The 13,513-nt window shown below is 43.5% G+C and overlaps 1 protein-coding gene across 2 annotated transcripts in view; it reads left to right on the forward strand.

The window, feature by feature from the left end:
- The window catches only part of CHN1 (chimerin 1), a 105,223-nt gene that overhangs the window by 20,609 nt on the left and 71,101 nt on the right, over positions 1-13,513 (forward strand). For both annotated transcript variants that reach the window (XM_079980545.1, XM_079980546.1), the window contains exons 2-3: positions 4,672-4,710; positions 6,921-6,976. In XM_079980545.1, coding sequence (XP_079836671.1) covers positions 4,672-4,710; positions 6,921-6,976 — 95 coding nt within the window. The remainder of the gene's footprint in view (positions 1-4,671; positions 4,711-6,920; positions 6,977-13,513) is intronic.

Below are 13,513 nucleotides of genomic sequence, written 5' to 3' on the forward strand. Positions count from 1 at the left end.
AAACCATAAAACAGCTTCTGAGATTAAAGAGGAAAGCAAAATAATTCAGATAAGAGGCAAAGGTTTACGTTAACCTTAGAGAACATTCCAACACTTCCTTGTTTTAAAATTATTCAAAAGACATCTCTCTCAAATTTTGTGCAAACCCATGTCACTTGTGGAAATTAATTTGTCTTTTTTATGTGCTAGACAAAGGAAACGGTGGGCACATAAGTTTGCTTTGTTTTCCTGCCCGTTCTCTGCAGTTGAAGAAAACACCAAATGACCTTTAAATTTTGTTAAAATATTATTAAGCCCTTTGTTTCCTGATTTTGCTGCAATACCAAGCACTCCCTTCATATAATTCAACCTCCCTAATGGCTATGGATTGAGTTAAGGTCTTCTAAATGCTGCTAATATTGTGTGCCAATGTTTTGCTATCCTTAGCAGAAAACGATTGTCCCAAATTCGCCTTTATGCACAGTGTGCCTCCAAGAACAGCATCCTAGCTCCTGAAATACTCCTGCCTTTCATTTAATTCTGTTTTGGTTCATATGTAAATGCAACCCTCTCCATTATCTCTTGTTTCAATTAATCAGTCCAGGAGGCTAAAATTAAATTACCAGGATAAATTCGGTCTAGTGGTCACCTGGTCAGGTGTTTGCCGGTTTAGCAACTCTACTGCCTCTCCATGTGTTCCTAATGGTCCTATCTCCATTGTTGTCTTAACACTCACACCTCTCAGTAGGGCTTTTCTTCAGTGTCAGCATGCCAGCAATGGTACGTAGGTGCTGCAGACCATCATTTACCTTTCCCTTACCTTCCCCACCCCGACCTGACCACAGTGATCCATGCGACGGTCACCTCCAGGCTTGACTAGTGTAATTCGCTCTACGCGGGGCTGCCCTTGAAGCTGTCCCAGAAACTCCAGCGGGTGCAGAATGCTGCAGCGAGGCTCCTCACGGGGTCTCTGCCATGGGAGCATATTCACCCAGTGCTTTTCCAGCTGCACTGGCTTCCGGTGGAGTACAGGGTCAGATTTAAGGTGCTGTTTTGACCTTTAAAGCCTTTCACGGCCTAGGACCCTCATACCTACGGGACCGCCTCTCCCGGTATGCCCCACGGAGGACCTTAAGGTCCATATATAGCAACACCCTAGAGGTCCCTGGCCCTAAGGAAGTTAGATTAGCCTCAACCAGAGCCAGGGCCTTTCCAACACTGGCTCCGGCATGGTGGAACACTCTGCCTCATGAGACCAGGGCCCTGCAGGATCTGATTTCTTTCCGCAGGGCCTGTAAGACAGTGTTGTTCCGCCTGGCCTTTGGCTCAGAGCCAATTTGATTCCCTCCCCCTCTTTCTTTTTCCTTTCTCCTCTTGTGATGAGGCTGCATTTTAATATTTTAATGTTTCAATATTTTAATGTTGTATTTTAATCTTGTTTTTAAGTTGTATTCATTCAACTTGTTTTTATTATTGCTTGTTAGCCGCCCTGAGCCCAGCCTTGGCTGGGGAGGGCAAGGTATAAATAAATATTATTATTATTATTATTATTATTATTATTATTTAGCGTTCGAAAAGTCCCAGCATTAGAGAGGCCTCATGTGCCAATCTTGTGGTCTCCAGCTGTCGCTGTGCTTTGGAATATTACATCAGGTTCATCATTTTAAAAGAAAACAAAGAAGTGGAACTTCAATCATCTGTTAATAATATATCAGCACCCTGTAAAAGGCGCAGAAAAATACTATAAAACGCTACTGCTTAGCTATCACTGATGTAATATGTTTATAGGATAACTTTTGGTATTTTTTCTCTCCAGCGTGGATGTTTGAGGTTGCACAAAAAACACGAGAGCAGTACTTTAATACAAAAACATTTTGGAACACCTGCGTGGCATAAATCACTCCTTCAGCCTCCGAATTATAAATATTAGCTTATATGCAAAGTTTTCTTGCTTCTTGGTTGAGATTTAATCAAGATGTTTTGGCTCTGGTGAAAAATAGTCTTTTCCGTTAAGTCATCTTTATTTCTCGTAATGAAGATGTATCTGTAGTGTTGCTACTCCAGCCAAAAGCTATTTGCAGTCTTGCTGTCTGTTTATACAGTTGAACACATGGTTCCTCACCTAAATAATTTACTTGTAAAATGTATTTCCATGCATATGTTGCTAGTAAAGTAGGAATATCCAAGCACTGCCAAAGCAGCCTTCTCTAGAAGTTTAATTAAAGTGTTGCTTGAGTTTCACCAAGTTAAGACCGGTTCACATGTGAATGTACTTCACTTGATGACTCTTAGTACAAACTGTTCCCCACTGAAAAGCATTGGGATGGATCCAGACTTCACCATCTGCAGATGGAGGGGGGGGGGGTTCCTGCCCACAGAAGACTTTTGACCTAGCAGAAGAATCTCACTGCCAGATCAGGAGGAGGTATCATTTGATATTTCCCTCTCCCCCACTGTCCCCACAGTATGAATTCATATAATCATAGAATTTGTAGAATTAGAAGATACTTTGCGGGTTATCTTATCCAACCCCATGCATTGCAGGAATCTCAACTGAAGCATCCATGACAGATGGCCATTCAACCTCTGCTTAAAAACCTCCATGGAATAAGAGTTCACCAACTCTTGTGGAAGTCCATTCCACTCTTACCATTAGAAAGTTCTTCCTGATGTTTAGTTGGAATCTCATTGTGATTTGAATCCATTGGTTCGGGTCCTAGCCTCCAAAGCAAGAGAAAACAAGCTTGCTCCGTCTTCCATGTGACAGCCCTTTAGATATTTGAAGATCTTATCTCCACTCAGGCCAAACATACCCAGCTCCCACAACCGTTCCTCATAAGGCTTGGTTTCCAGAACATTGATCCATCTTAGTCCCTCCCTCGGAAGATGGTGGACTATCCTTCATTGGAGGTTAATGAAGCAGAGGTTTTTAAGCAGAGGTTGGATGATGTCACAGAATCCTAGAGTTGGAAGGGACCACAAGGGTCATCTAGACTAGTGTTTCCAAACTTGGGTCTCCAGCTGTTTTTGGACTGCAACTTCCGTCGTCCCTAGCTGGCAAGACCAGTGGTCAGGGACAGTGGGAACTGTTGTCTGAAAACAGCTGGAGACCCAAGTTTGGGAAACACTGCCGTACAGGAATCTCTCACCCAGTGTGAGACTTGAATCCACAATCCTGAGATCAAGCATCACATGCTCTACCAACTGAGCTAATGCCATCGATGCTTTAGCTGAGAGTCCTGCATAGCAGGGGGTTGGACTAGATGACTTTCAAGGCCCCTTCCAACTCTACAGTTCTATGTCTCTAGCTGATTTAAGGTGTCTTAATGTGCATGCACACAACACAAATGCACACTGAAATCATATAAACAATACCTGGAAAGTTGCAAAATATATTTTAAGAATCTGAACAAAATCCCATCTTTCTGAAAGTAAGACGTGGTGAGTGTCATGGGTCATGTGACTTTATAAGGTAAAGGGACCCCTGACCATTAGGTCCAGTTGCAGACGACTCTGGGGTTGCGGCGCTCATCTTGCTTTATTGGCCAAGGGAGCCAGCGTACAGCTTCTGGGTCATGTAGCCAGCATGACTAAGCCGCTTCTGGCGAAGCAGAGTCTCTGGGCTCAGCCATAGCTGCAGGCATCTGTAAATGATGCCATTTGGGAGTTCTCTAGCAGAGCATGCTCACATCCTGATCAGGAGAAACAACTGTACACAATTTCTTAAACATATGATCTCTACTTTGATTAAAATGAAGTTACCAGTGCTTCCTTTATAGGTATGAAACCTTAAATTTGTCTTACATTTCGTTAATTTGCAACCAGCATTGGACAAGAACATTTTGCTTCAAGCTGTTGTCATAGTTGTACCTTCCTCATTGTATCTTCCTTCTTTCATTTTCTTGTTTTTTTTAACTTATATTTGGGAGTCCCTTTAAACTGAATACATTTGGGCAAAAAGAACCTTCCCCCCCCCAAGGTCTGTCTATGCATAATCAGTTTGAAAAATGGAATGGCTGAGTCAGGGTGGGGAGTCATAGAGCAATAGAATTGGAGCTGAACTCTGGCTGGGGGGGTGGGGCGGATCCTTATCTTTCCCAAACACCCCCACAGGAAAAGTTTGACATGTGGACTAAGCCACTGTGATGTCACAGTGATGTCAGGTAACCCTTTTGCATAGTGTTGTGCATGGAAACTGTGGCAACTGGTAATCGCCAGCCCTTGCAAAGCGCTGTGCATGAAGAAGAAGAGAAGAAGATTTTGGATTTGATATCCCACCTCTGTGAGGTGAGTGAGGGTGAGAGACTTCAGAGAAGTGTGACTGGCCCAAGGTCACCCAGCAGCCGCATGTGGAGGAGCGGAGACGCGAACCCAGTTCCCCAGATTACGAGTCTACCGCTCTTAACCACTACACCACACTGGCTCTCTATTCCACACCACACTGGCTCTATATCACATTGGCATGGGGTTTTCATGGTTCTCTTGACCAGCTGGTGATGTGGCATGGCCAAAACAGCAGCACAGGCCAAAATGAGGAGGGCTGGCAGGTCTAATTAGATCTGAGGCCCAGAGATTGCCAGTGCTGGGTTGAATGGAACCAAATAATGTTGTTAATTTGAAACCTCTCAATTAAAAAAAAATTATCTCAAGTATCTTCTACTGGGGTACTAATGAGTATCGTTATCCTTTCAGATACTGATGAATACAGGCCACCAGTTTGGAAATCTTATCGTAAGTAGTTGATTCTGTTACTTTTGTCCCTACCCCTGGTACTGTTAATATTTTTTAAATGGTGGAAATTGTAAGTCTTGAAATTTATAAACACGGTGTCTTCAGAATCCCTCTGCTCTGCAGCATCTGAAACCGAGGGGCTTGAAATAGATGATCCTCAGGGTCCCTTCCAACTCTACAATTCTATGAATGAAACACTATGAATGAAAGTATATTGTTAGGATACTGGTTCTGAACCTTAGTGTACCAAGAAGATCAATGGATGCCACAGATTTTGTTGGTCTATTTCCTTCTATTAAAACCAGTTGAACCAGGGGATATTTTTTCTTTTTTAAAACGTAAGAGGCTAGATTTGTATACTCCATTTTGGAAATTAGAGGATTTCATGATATTGCACTTTGCATCTGCTCTCTTGCTGAGGACGAAAAAAGCCCTTTAGAAAAATCCCCAAATCTGCTTCTGACCAGGTGTCTGATTTAGAAGTTGGGGGAACCTTCATTAAACTGTTTGCTCTCCGTTTTAAATCTACACATAAATTTGTGGGCGCATAAGAAAGTAAGTGGAGGAAGACCAAAACCATCACAAACCTAGATCCTGAAAAGATGCTGGATTGGACAATCACCTTTCACAATCCCAGGCTTACGATAGGAAAGTTGGCTTTATTGTAGCTAGAATTCTGTGTGCCTAGTGTTTCTTTGTGTATTCTTTTAAGACCCAAAATTGAAACGAGATAGCACCATATTACCGTATATATTCGAATCTAATGCACATTTTTGGGGCCAAATTGCGAAAATTAAGGTGTGAATTAGACTTGATGGCGTGTTTACATTTGCCAGCGAATACCTTTTTTTTTGGTTTCAAGGTTCTGAAAATTGAGGTGCGCATTAGATTCGATGGTGCATTAGACTCAAGTAAATATGGTAGTTCACAGTATCTCTCACTCATATATATATGAGAGAGAGAGAATTAGGAGGTTCTTGTGGTGATATAATATCTGTAATGTGTTTTTACTCTAGGGCTTCTGTCCCTGCTACTGAGTAGCTGGACCAACAGGACTTATCTGTCATTATCAGCGTTTCATGTTCAGTGTCCCACCATGATTTAAATCTGTTCTGTGTTGAAATTAATGTCAACCTTCATTTCATTTCATTTGTGCCCAGGCTTTGACTTCAGAGCCTCAAAGGAACCGTAGTACCTTTAAGAGTCCCCTGCCCCACAGCTGCTGCTGCATAATCACTATTGTCGGAACCTTTGTGTGCTCCAGAGCCTTTTAAGTGTCCCACAGTGCAGCTTTCGAGTCATAACTTATTATATCAGTCACTTGTCATATGCCAAGCCAGTCACTTAATATAAAACCATTAACACACAAAGTGACTCGAAGCAGGCTTTTTGTCTTCAAGCTGATGATTAAAGGATAAAATTGGCACTCATTGTGTCGCTTATATTAAACATCGTTAATCACAACAACCATACATTCAGCAACTTGTCACCATGAAATGCATGTGTGTTGTCTCCCGTTGCAAATAGCAATAATAAATCGCTGCAAAATAACCTTTTGCAAGGAAAGTGAAGCTTTTGTCCTTTTTTGTTTATGGTTCAACCAAAATATGCAATTCCGTTGAATGTTTCCAATGTGCTCGGTTACCTTTTCTTGAGAATCCAAAGAGAGTTGTTGGGTGCTAACCTATAGGGTCCAGGGCAGGATATCTGAAATAGCTTTCAGCATAACAGAGCTAAGCCATGGTTTTAACTTCTGCCTCCCTCCTCCTCAGTCATGTTGTTGTCTGGATCAACTCTAATATCATTGCAACCAGTCTTGGGGAATGAGGTGGGAGGCGATAACAGGTGGCTGGAGTGGGAGGAGGAAATCGGCAAAGGTTGCCTCGCCCCTCCCTTTGCCAGCAGAATCCCTCCCTTGGATCAAAAGTCTTCCATGGATGAAAATCTGCCTCCAGCTTACCACGTTGCTGTTTAGCTACTGCTGACATGTAGTTGGTATATTGTATACTTTTCGTTTCCCATGTATTGAATGCCCCTTCGAACATAGTCGATGTGGCATACAAAGGAACCGACTGACCGTTGGCATAGACAGATGTCCAGTTGTCAAAAATGGCTATTTCATTAATACCAACAAACAAATGCTAAAGTGTTTACCTCCTTGCAGTCTTAAGCATAAAAATGAAATCCATTTTTCCTCTGCCTTTTCCTAGTGTATCAGTTGCAACAAGAAGCTCCCCACCCTAGAAGGATTACCTGCACATCTGAGGTGGGTTTACTGTGAAAGCTAAATGTAATTGAAGGCTTTTTAAAATACTGAATATTGTTGCTTAGTTTAGTTCTGGCAAACCTCCACGACCAGGCACAGCCCACCACTGCCTTCCCTGGATCTCCTTGAATATATTTTCCCTGTGGCCACTGTTTTAATTTCCCACAATGTTCCTAACCCTTATTATTATTATTATTATTATTATTATTATTATTTATAAGCCAATTACCCTCAGTCCCTCTTTCCCAGTCTCACCACTGCATGATGGAAGCTTTAGCTGGTTTCCTTTGAGCCAGGCTTGTAGGCAGTTCTCTGCCTGAACATGGCTAGGAAATCATGCTGTTAATATTCCAATTACTATATAAAAGCACAGGGCCCTTATTGCAGCCCTCTTAGAGACCATACTAGGTGTGATTCTCAATATATCATTAGCAACCATGTCTCTGTTCTCTGAAAGATTTAATACCAAGAAAAAAGCAGGAAGTCATTTTTCAACTGGGACCACAACATGCAGGGAGGGGAAGGTTAAATCGTTCTTCCTCTGCCATGACACCCATGAGAATCACCTCCGCTCAGCTGGTACTATTCCTGTTTTGTTTAGTCCTCATTTGCACTTAGGGTGAGGGCAGTCCTATGTTGTTGTTTAGTCATTTAGTCCTGTCCGACTCTTCGTGACCCAATGGACCAGAGCACGCAAGGCACTCCTGTCTTCCACTGCCTCCTGCAGTTTGGTCAAACTCATGCTGGTAGCTTCGAGAACACTGTCCAACCATCTCATCCTCTGTCCTCCCCTTCTCCTTGTACCCTCAATCTTCCCCAACATCAGGGTCTTTTCCAGGGAGTCATCTCTTCTCACGAGGTGGCCAAATTATTGGATCTGTCCTTCCAGTGAGCACTCAGGGCTGATTTCCTTCAGAATAGATAGGTCTGATTTCTTGCAGTCCATGGGACTCTCCAGGGTCTCCTCCGGCACCATAATTCAAAAGCATCAATTCTTCGGCAACCAGCCTTCTTTGTGGTCCAGCTCTCACTTCCATACATCACTACTGGGAAAACCATGGCTTTAACTATACGGACCTTTGTTGGCAAGGTGATGTCTCTCCTTTTTTTAAGATCCTAGGGCTTTTTCTTCTCAGCCGGAGCTTAGCTCTGGCACCTCTCAGGTGGGCGTCATTGCCATTCTAAGGCGACAAGGGAGAAATTCATGATGAGCTCCAGCATCTCTTTTTCTATGAAAATAGCACTGTGCAGTTAAACTAAAAATGGTCATTGTTAGGATTTGCATCATCATGCCTGACCACCCTTGACCTGTCCATCTTGTTACATCAGGCACTTACTGCTGATTTGCTGGATTTTTTTGCTTGATACCCATTAATTAATTGTTTGTAAGGGGTGAAAGGAGGGAGAGGGAGAACGAGTGCAGGACTCACTGGATAAAAACCAGCAAGCAAACCAAACAGTTGTCAACCATTTGTCAATCAGACCTTCCTTCCCAGACATTGGGGCACTATCTGATGACCAAAATGTGTCCTGCAAAGTAAGCCATGCACATAAACAGGGTTTCATGCTTGGATCATCCTCAGGGACTAGTTCTCATTGTACATCAGGGTGTGCAGTGGATGATGAACATGTTGCTTTCAGCCCCGGCGGCCCTGATTTCTTGTTCGCTGATTCCAGGTCTCTCCCCTGGTTGCCTTCAGTAGACATGATCAGTGCTGCCTAATCTCTTTGGCAGAGGGAGAATATGTTGGTCTGGTTTTCTCTCTCATCTTACTGGACAAAGCTGAACTTGCCCACCTATTCAAGGTTACAAACCTGGTAGCTCCAATCACCACGTCAGGAGCTTTCTTATGTTTTTAGGCAAACAGTTTTATCTGTTCCTCAGCCAGCTCTGCTGGATCACAGCGCAACATCAATTTCAATTTTTAATATGCTACAGCGTGAAATTTGACTTGTTATAATGCAGCCACAAAACACCATTCATGCTAAATAGGCGCTGAAAATGATTAAAGTTTTAAATTTTATTGCAACACTTTCATCATGTACCCAAGGGGAGAGGAAATTAATCTTCGAAATGTGTTTGTCATTTTGACATAGCCTTAAATACAGGGGAGCACAGTACTGTCATGGCCTTAATAGCTTATACCGCTTAGATCACAAACAGGATTAATTTACTGAATTAAATAGGAGTTTCTTTGTGCTGTTCTCTTTCATATGCCAGTTGCAATTCTTCCAAATTTGCTGTAAAGCTCTAGGATGGAAAAAAATAAGGCTCCAATGGGCGTGAAGTGGTCCACGTTTTCAAAGAAAACTACAGTTTCTGCCAATATTGATTTGGCAGGCATTTTAATTATTTATCTAGCTAATGCTGATTCCTGTTCATGAAGATAAGTAGTGATCAGGATAAATTAAGGTTTTGCTCTCTAGCCTATTAATGAGTGCCCTGGTAAGAATTTTCTCTTGCACGGCTGCAAACGTGTACAACACAGTTCCCTTTCTCTTGTCTGACATTGGGATTTTAGTAGCGCTCTTAACAGACATTTCACTTCATTGGAACAGCCCAGTTGGTTTCATGAGAGTCAAACATCATCTGTATGGCCACAGGTTTCCTATCCTTACCAAAGCTGTATGTACCTCGAAATATCTCCCAGAAAAACATATCATAAAATCAGCGATAGCACCAGTCAATGGCAATAGCCCTAATCAGTTCATCAGCAATAACATCAAGGGGACTAAACCCTGGTCTTTCCTTCTTCTCCAAATGAGGCCCAGTCGCTTAGCATTATGGCTGATGTTCTGATGGGCATTACACAGACATAGCTCCTGAGAAGACGCACAGACAACCTACTGCATATTTCTGCATAACATAGCAAATCCGTTCCACGTATATGTGCCACCTACGTTCCTAACCTTTTAAAAGCATTTCATTAACTTTTATTTCAGTAGCAACAGTAGTAAGGGGCATAGCAATCTCGCGTCCAATTAAAAAGCAATTTTATTGCTTTTGCATGGTTCTTTTTTGGTTGCTGTACACTGTCCCGATATTTTGCGAGAGGGCAGCATAGAAATGCTTCCATAGATAAAATAATAATAAAGCTAAAGAAATGGCCGTCAAAACAACGATATTCCAGAATGTGCCCCCAATATCCTTTTTCGTTAGGCTACTTTTTGGAATGTGATGCCGATAACAACGACTAGTGTAACCTTTCAACTGAGATCATTCTGAAAGAAATCGTAACTTTTCTTTCCAACTAGGAATTTAGAAGGATTTGTTGGAACCCCCCCCCCCAAAAGGGGCGCTGTGGGTTAAACCAAAGAGCCTAGGACTTGCCGATCAGAAGGTCGGCAGTTTGAATCACTGCGACAGGGTGAGCTTCCATTGCTCGGTCCCTGCTCCTGCCAACCTAGCAGTTCGAAAGCATGTCAAAGTGCAAGTAGATAAATAGGTACCGCTCCAGCGGGAAGGTAAATAGTGTTTCCATGCGCTGCTCTGGTTCTCCAGAAGTGGCTTAGCCATGCTGGCCACATGACCCAGAAGCTGTACGCCAGCTCCCTCGGCCAATAAAGCGAGATGAGCGCCGCAACCCCAGAGTCGGCCATGACTGGACCTAATGGTCAGGGGTCCCTTTACCTTTACCTTTACCCCAAAACCATACTGATACTGGCGGTGGGGATTGATGAAGGAGCATTTCTGACATGATGAGAAGACCAAAAAGTAGAGATGTGAGAAGGACAACTTAACGTGTGGCAAGGAGCGTTGTCTGTTCAGGGCTGCCTCTTGGCTAGGGTTAAGCCATTTGTAAGCCTTTACAAATATCACTTCTGTTTACTTGACCTTATTATCAGAGTGTGTTCAGATATTTCCCCAGGTCATTCAGAAAAGAAAGTGTTGTGCTTAGGGGAGTCAAGACTGTGAGCCTTCTTTTGAGCGACACTGACATCAATATAGAGAGGCTTTAAATCAAATATATCTTAATACTCTCAAGTATCAATCCAATTACATTTTTTTATAGTACTATGTTTACACTGAAGCAGAGGGGTAATTTTATAGGAAACAGATGATACGAGTTTTTACTGACCATATCTCCAACTGATTTAATACTCCCCAATTGTAATATGAACTTCTTTCAAGGCTTTTTATTATTATTTTTAAAGAAAAAAGCCTGATTCTTTATTACTGTTGTTCCCTTGCTGCATGTTTGTTCATGTGGTATACTCACACATGTAAGATGTCCTTTGCTGTCACAGCTTGGCATCTTGCCATGGAGTTAAAATAATCTTAAATGAAAAGATATCAAGCGAACCAGATGATTGAATTAATTAATACCCCCCCCCACTTCTTGTTGTATAGTAAAGCTTCATGCTAATATAACCCTAATTACCAGCAAGCCTGAGTGAACAGTATCCACAAACAACCTTGTCCTAAGCAGCCCTTTATACTGCCGCTGGGTGATTTTCCTGGTAAATAAGTTCCTGGAGATATTTTCGGCATCCTAAGGGGTTTTCCTTTCCTCTCCACTCTTTTTTTTTTTAATGTTTTCCGTTCATCTCCTCTATTTGTTCCCTGGAATTAACAGCTTGTAGGTAGGTTTTTGCACATTGGCCTGCAGGAACTAGAGGAAAAACCTAGTTTGTTTATATACCGCTTAATTGTGTTAAGGAGACGCAGGTGGCGCTGTGGTCTAAACCACTGAGCCCAGGGCTGGCCAATTGGAAGGTCGGCGGTTCGAATCCCAGCGACGGAGTCAGCTCCCGTTGTGCAGTCCCTGCTCCTGCCCACCTAGCAGTTCGAAACCACGTCAAAGTGTAAGTAGATAAATAGGTACCACTCCGGCGGGAAGGTAAACGGTGTTTCTGTGCACTGCTCTGGTCATGCTGGCCACATAACCTGGGAAAACTGTCTGTGGACAAACATCGGCTCCCTTGGCCAGTAAAGCAAGATGAGCGCCGCAACCCTAGAGTCGTTCGTGGCTGGACTTAACTGTCAGGGGTCCCTTTACCTTTTTTAAATTGTGATAAAACCTCAAACCGGTTTGCAAAAAGGATAAAGCAATAAAATTAGCAGTAAAAACAGTTAAGAACATGTGTTTTTTTTAAAAAAAAAGAATTAAGACCAACAATAAGCTTAAAAAAACCCCAGCAGCTTCTAAATGTCTGGATAAACAGAAATGTTTTAACAGATACTGAAAAGAGTCAGGGAGTTCCAAAATATGAGAGCGTCCACACTGCAAGATGGATTTCTTACAAGAGCAGAATGAGTATTATGTGCCAAACTACCCCTGTTCTAGACCAATTTGGTTCTCATTTTCGAATCACAAATGAGAGGTTTATCATGGAGCAAGATTTTCGGCCCGAGGCATGGAACTTAGCTGCTGTTGAGTTACTTTTTGGGGTGGGGGGAACCATGTACACACATCTCATACAAGCTGCATCCCCAGACACAGATGTGCCCCCTCCCCCATGCTCCCTTCCCTCATTCTTACTTATTTGGGACCCAGGCACATACCTTGCCTCTAGAATTATAGGCCCCGTGTTTGTGAATAAGTGGATCTATGGGCTACCAGTAAAACGAGGCTGCATTTTAAAATGGCTGCCGAATGCTTGAAGCAGGTTTTGAGCTCTAAGGCAAGTTTCTGCTCTATAACCAACCCTTAGCATTTGTTTTTATCCTCTCTTCCCTTTTATCTCTTAACTCCTTTTAGTGCTTTCTTTTTTTGTTTTAATTTATTGTTTTATCTCATTGTTTTATTGTTCTAACTCCCCTAAACTGTGAGGCTGCATGAAGGTGGGCTGGGCTGAGCACTTTGGTAGGCAGCGCCAAACACAAGGTCGAACCAAAGTTTACAAGATAGGTAAAGGTAAAGGTACCCCTGCCCGTACGGGCCAGTCGTGTCCGACTCTAGGGTTGCATGCTCATCTCGCTCTAGAGGCTGTGAGCCGGCGCCGTCCGAAGACACTTCCGGGTCACGTGGCCAGCGTGACGAAGCTGCTCTGGCGAGCCAGCACCAGCGCAGCACATGGAAACGCCGTTTACCTTCCCGCTATAAAGCGGTCCCTATTTATCTACTTGCACTTAAGAGTGCTTTCGAACTGCTGGGTGGGCAGGAGCTGGGACCGAACGACGGGAGCTAACCCCGCCGCGGGGATTCGAACCGCCGACCATACGATCGGCAAGTCCTAGGCACTGAGGTTTTACCCACAGCGCCACCCGCGTCCCTAAGTTTACAAGATAGTAAAGGTAAAGGCACCCCTGCCCGTACGGGCCAGTCTTGACAGACTCTGGGGTTGTGCGCCCATCTCACTTAAGAGGCCAGGGGCCAGCGCTGTCCGGAGACACTTCCGGGTAACGTGGCCAGCGTGACATCGCTGCTCTGGCGAGCCAGAGCCGCACACGGAAACGCCGTTTACCTTCCCGCTGGTAAGCAGTCCCTATTTATCTACTTGCACCCGGAGGTGCTTTCGAACTGCTAGGTTGGCAGGCGCTGGGACCGAGCAGCGGGAGCGCACCCCGCCGCAGGGATTCGAACCGCCGACCTG

Source organism: Podarcis cretensis, assembly GCF_951804945.1.
Source record: "Podarcis cretensis genome assembly, chromosome: 1".
In the NCBI taxonomy this organism is placed as follows: domain Eukaryota; kingdom Metazoa; phylum Chordata; class Lepidosauria; order Squamata; family Lacertidae; genus Podarcis; species Podarcis cretensis.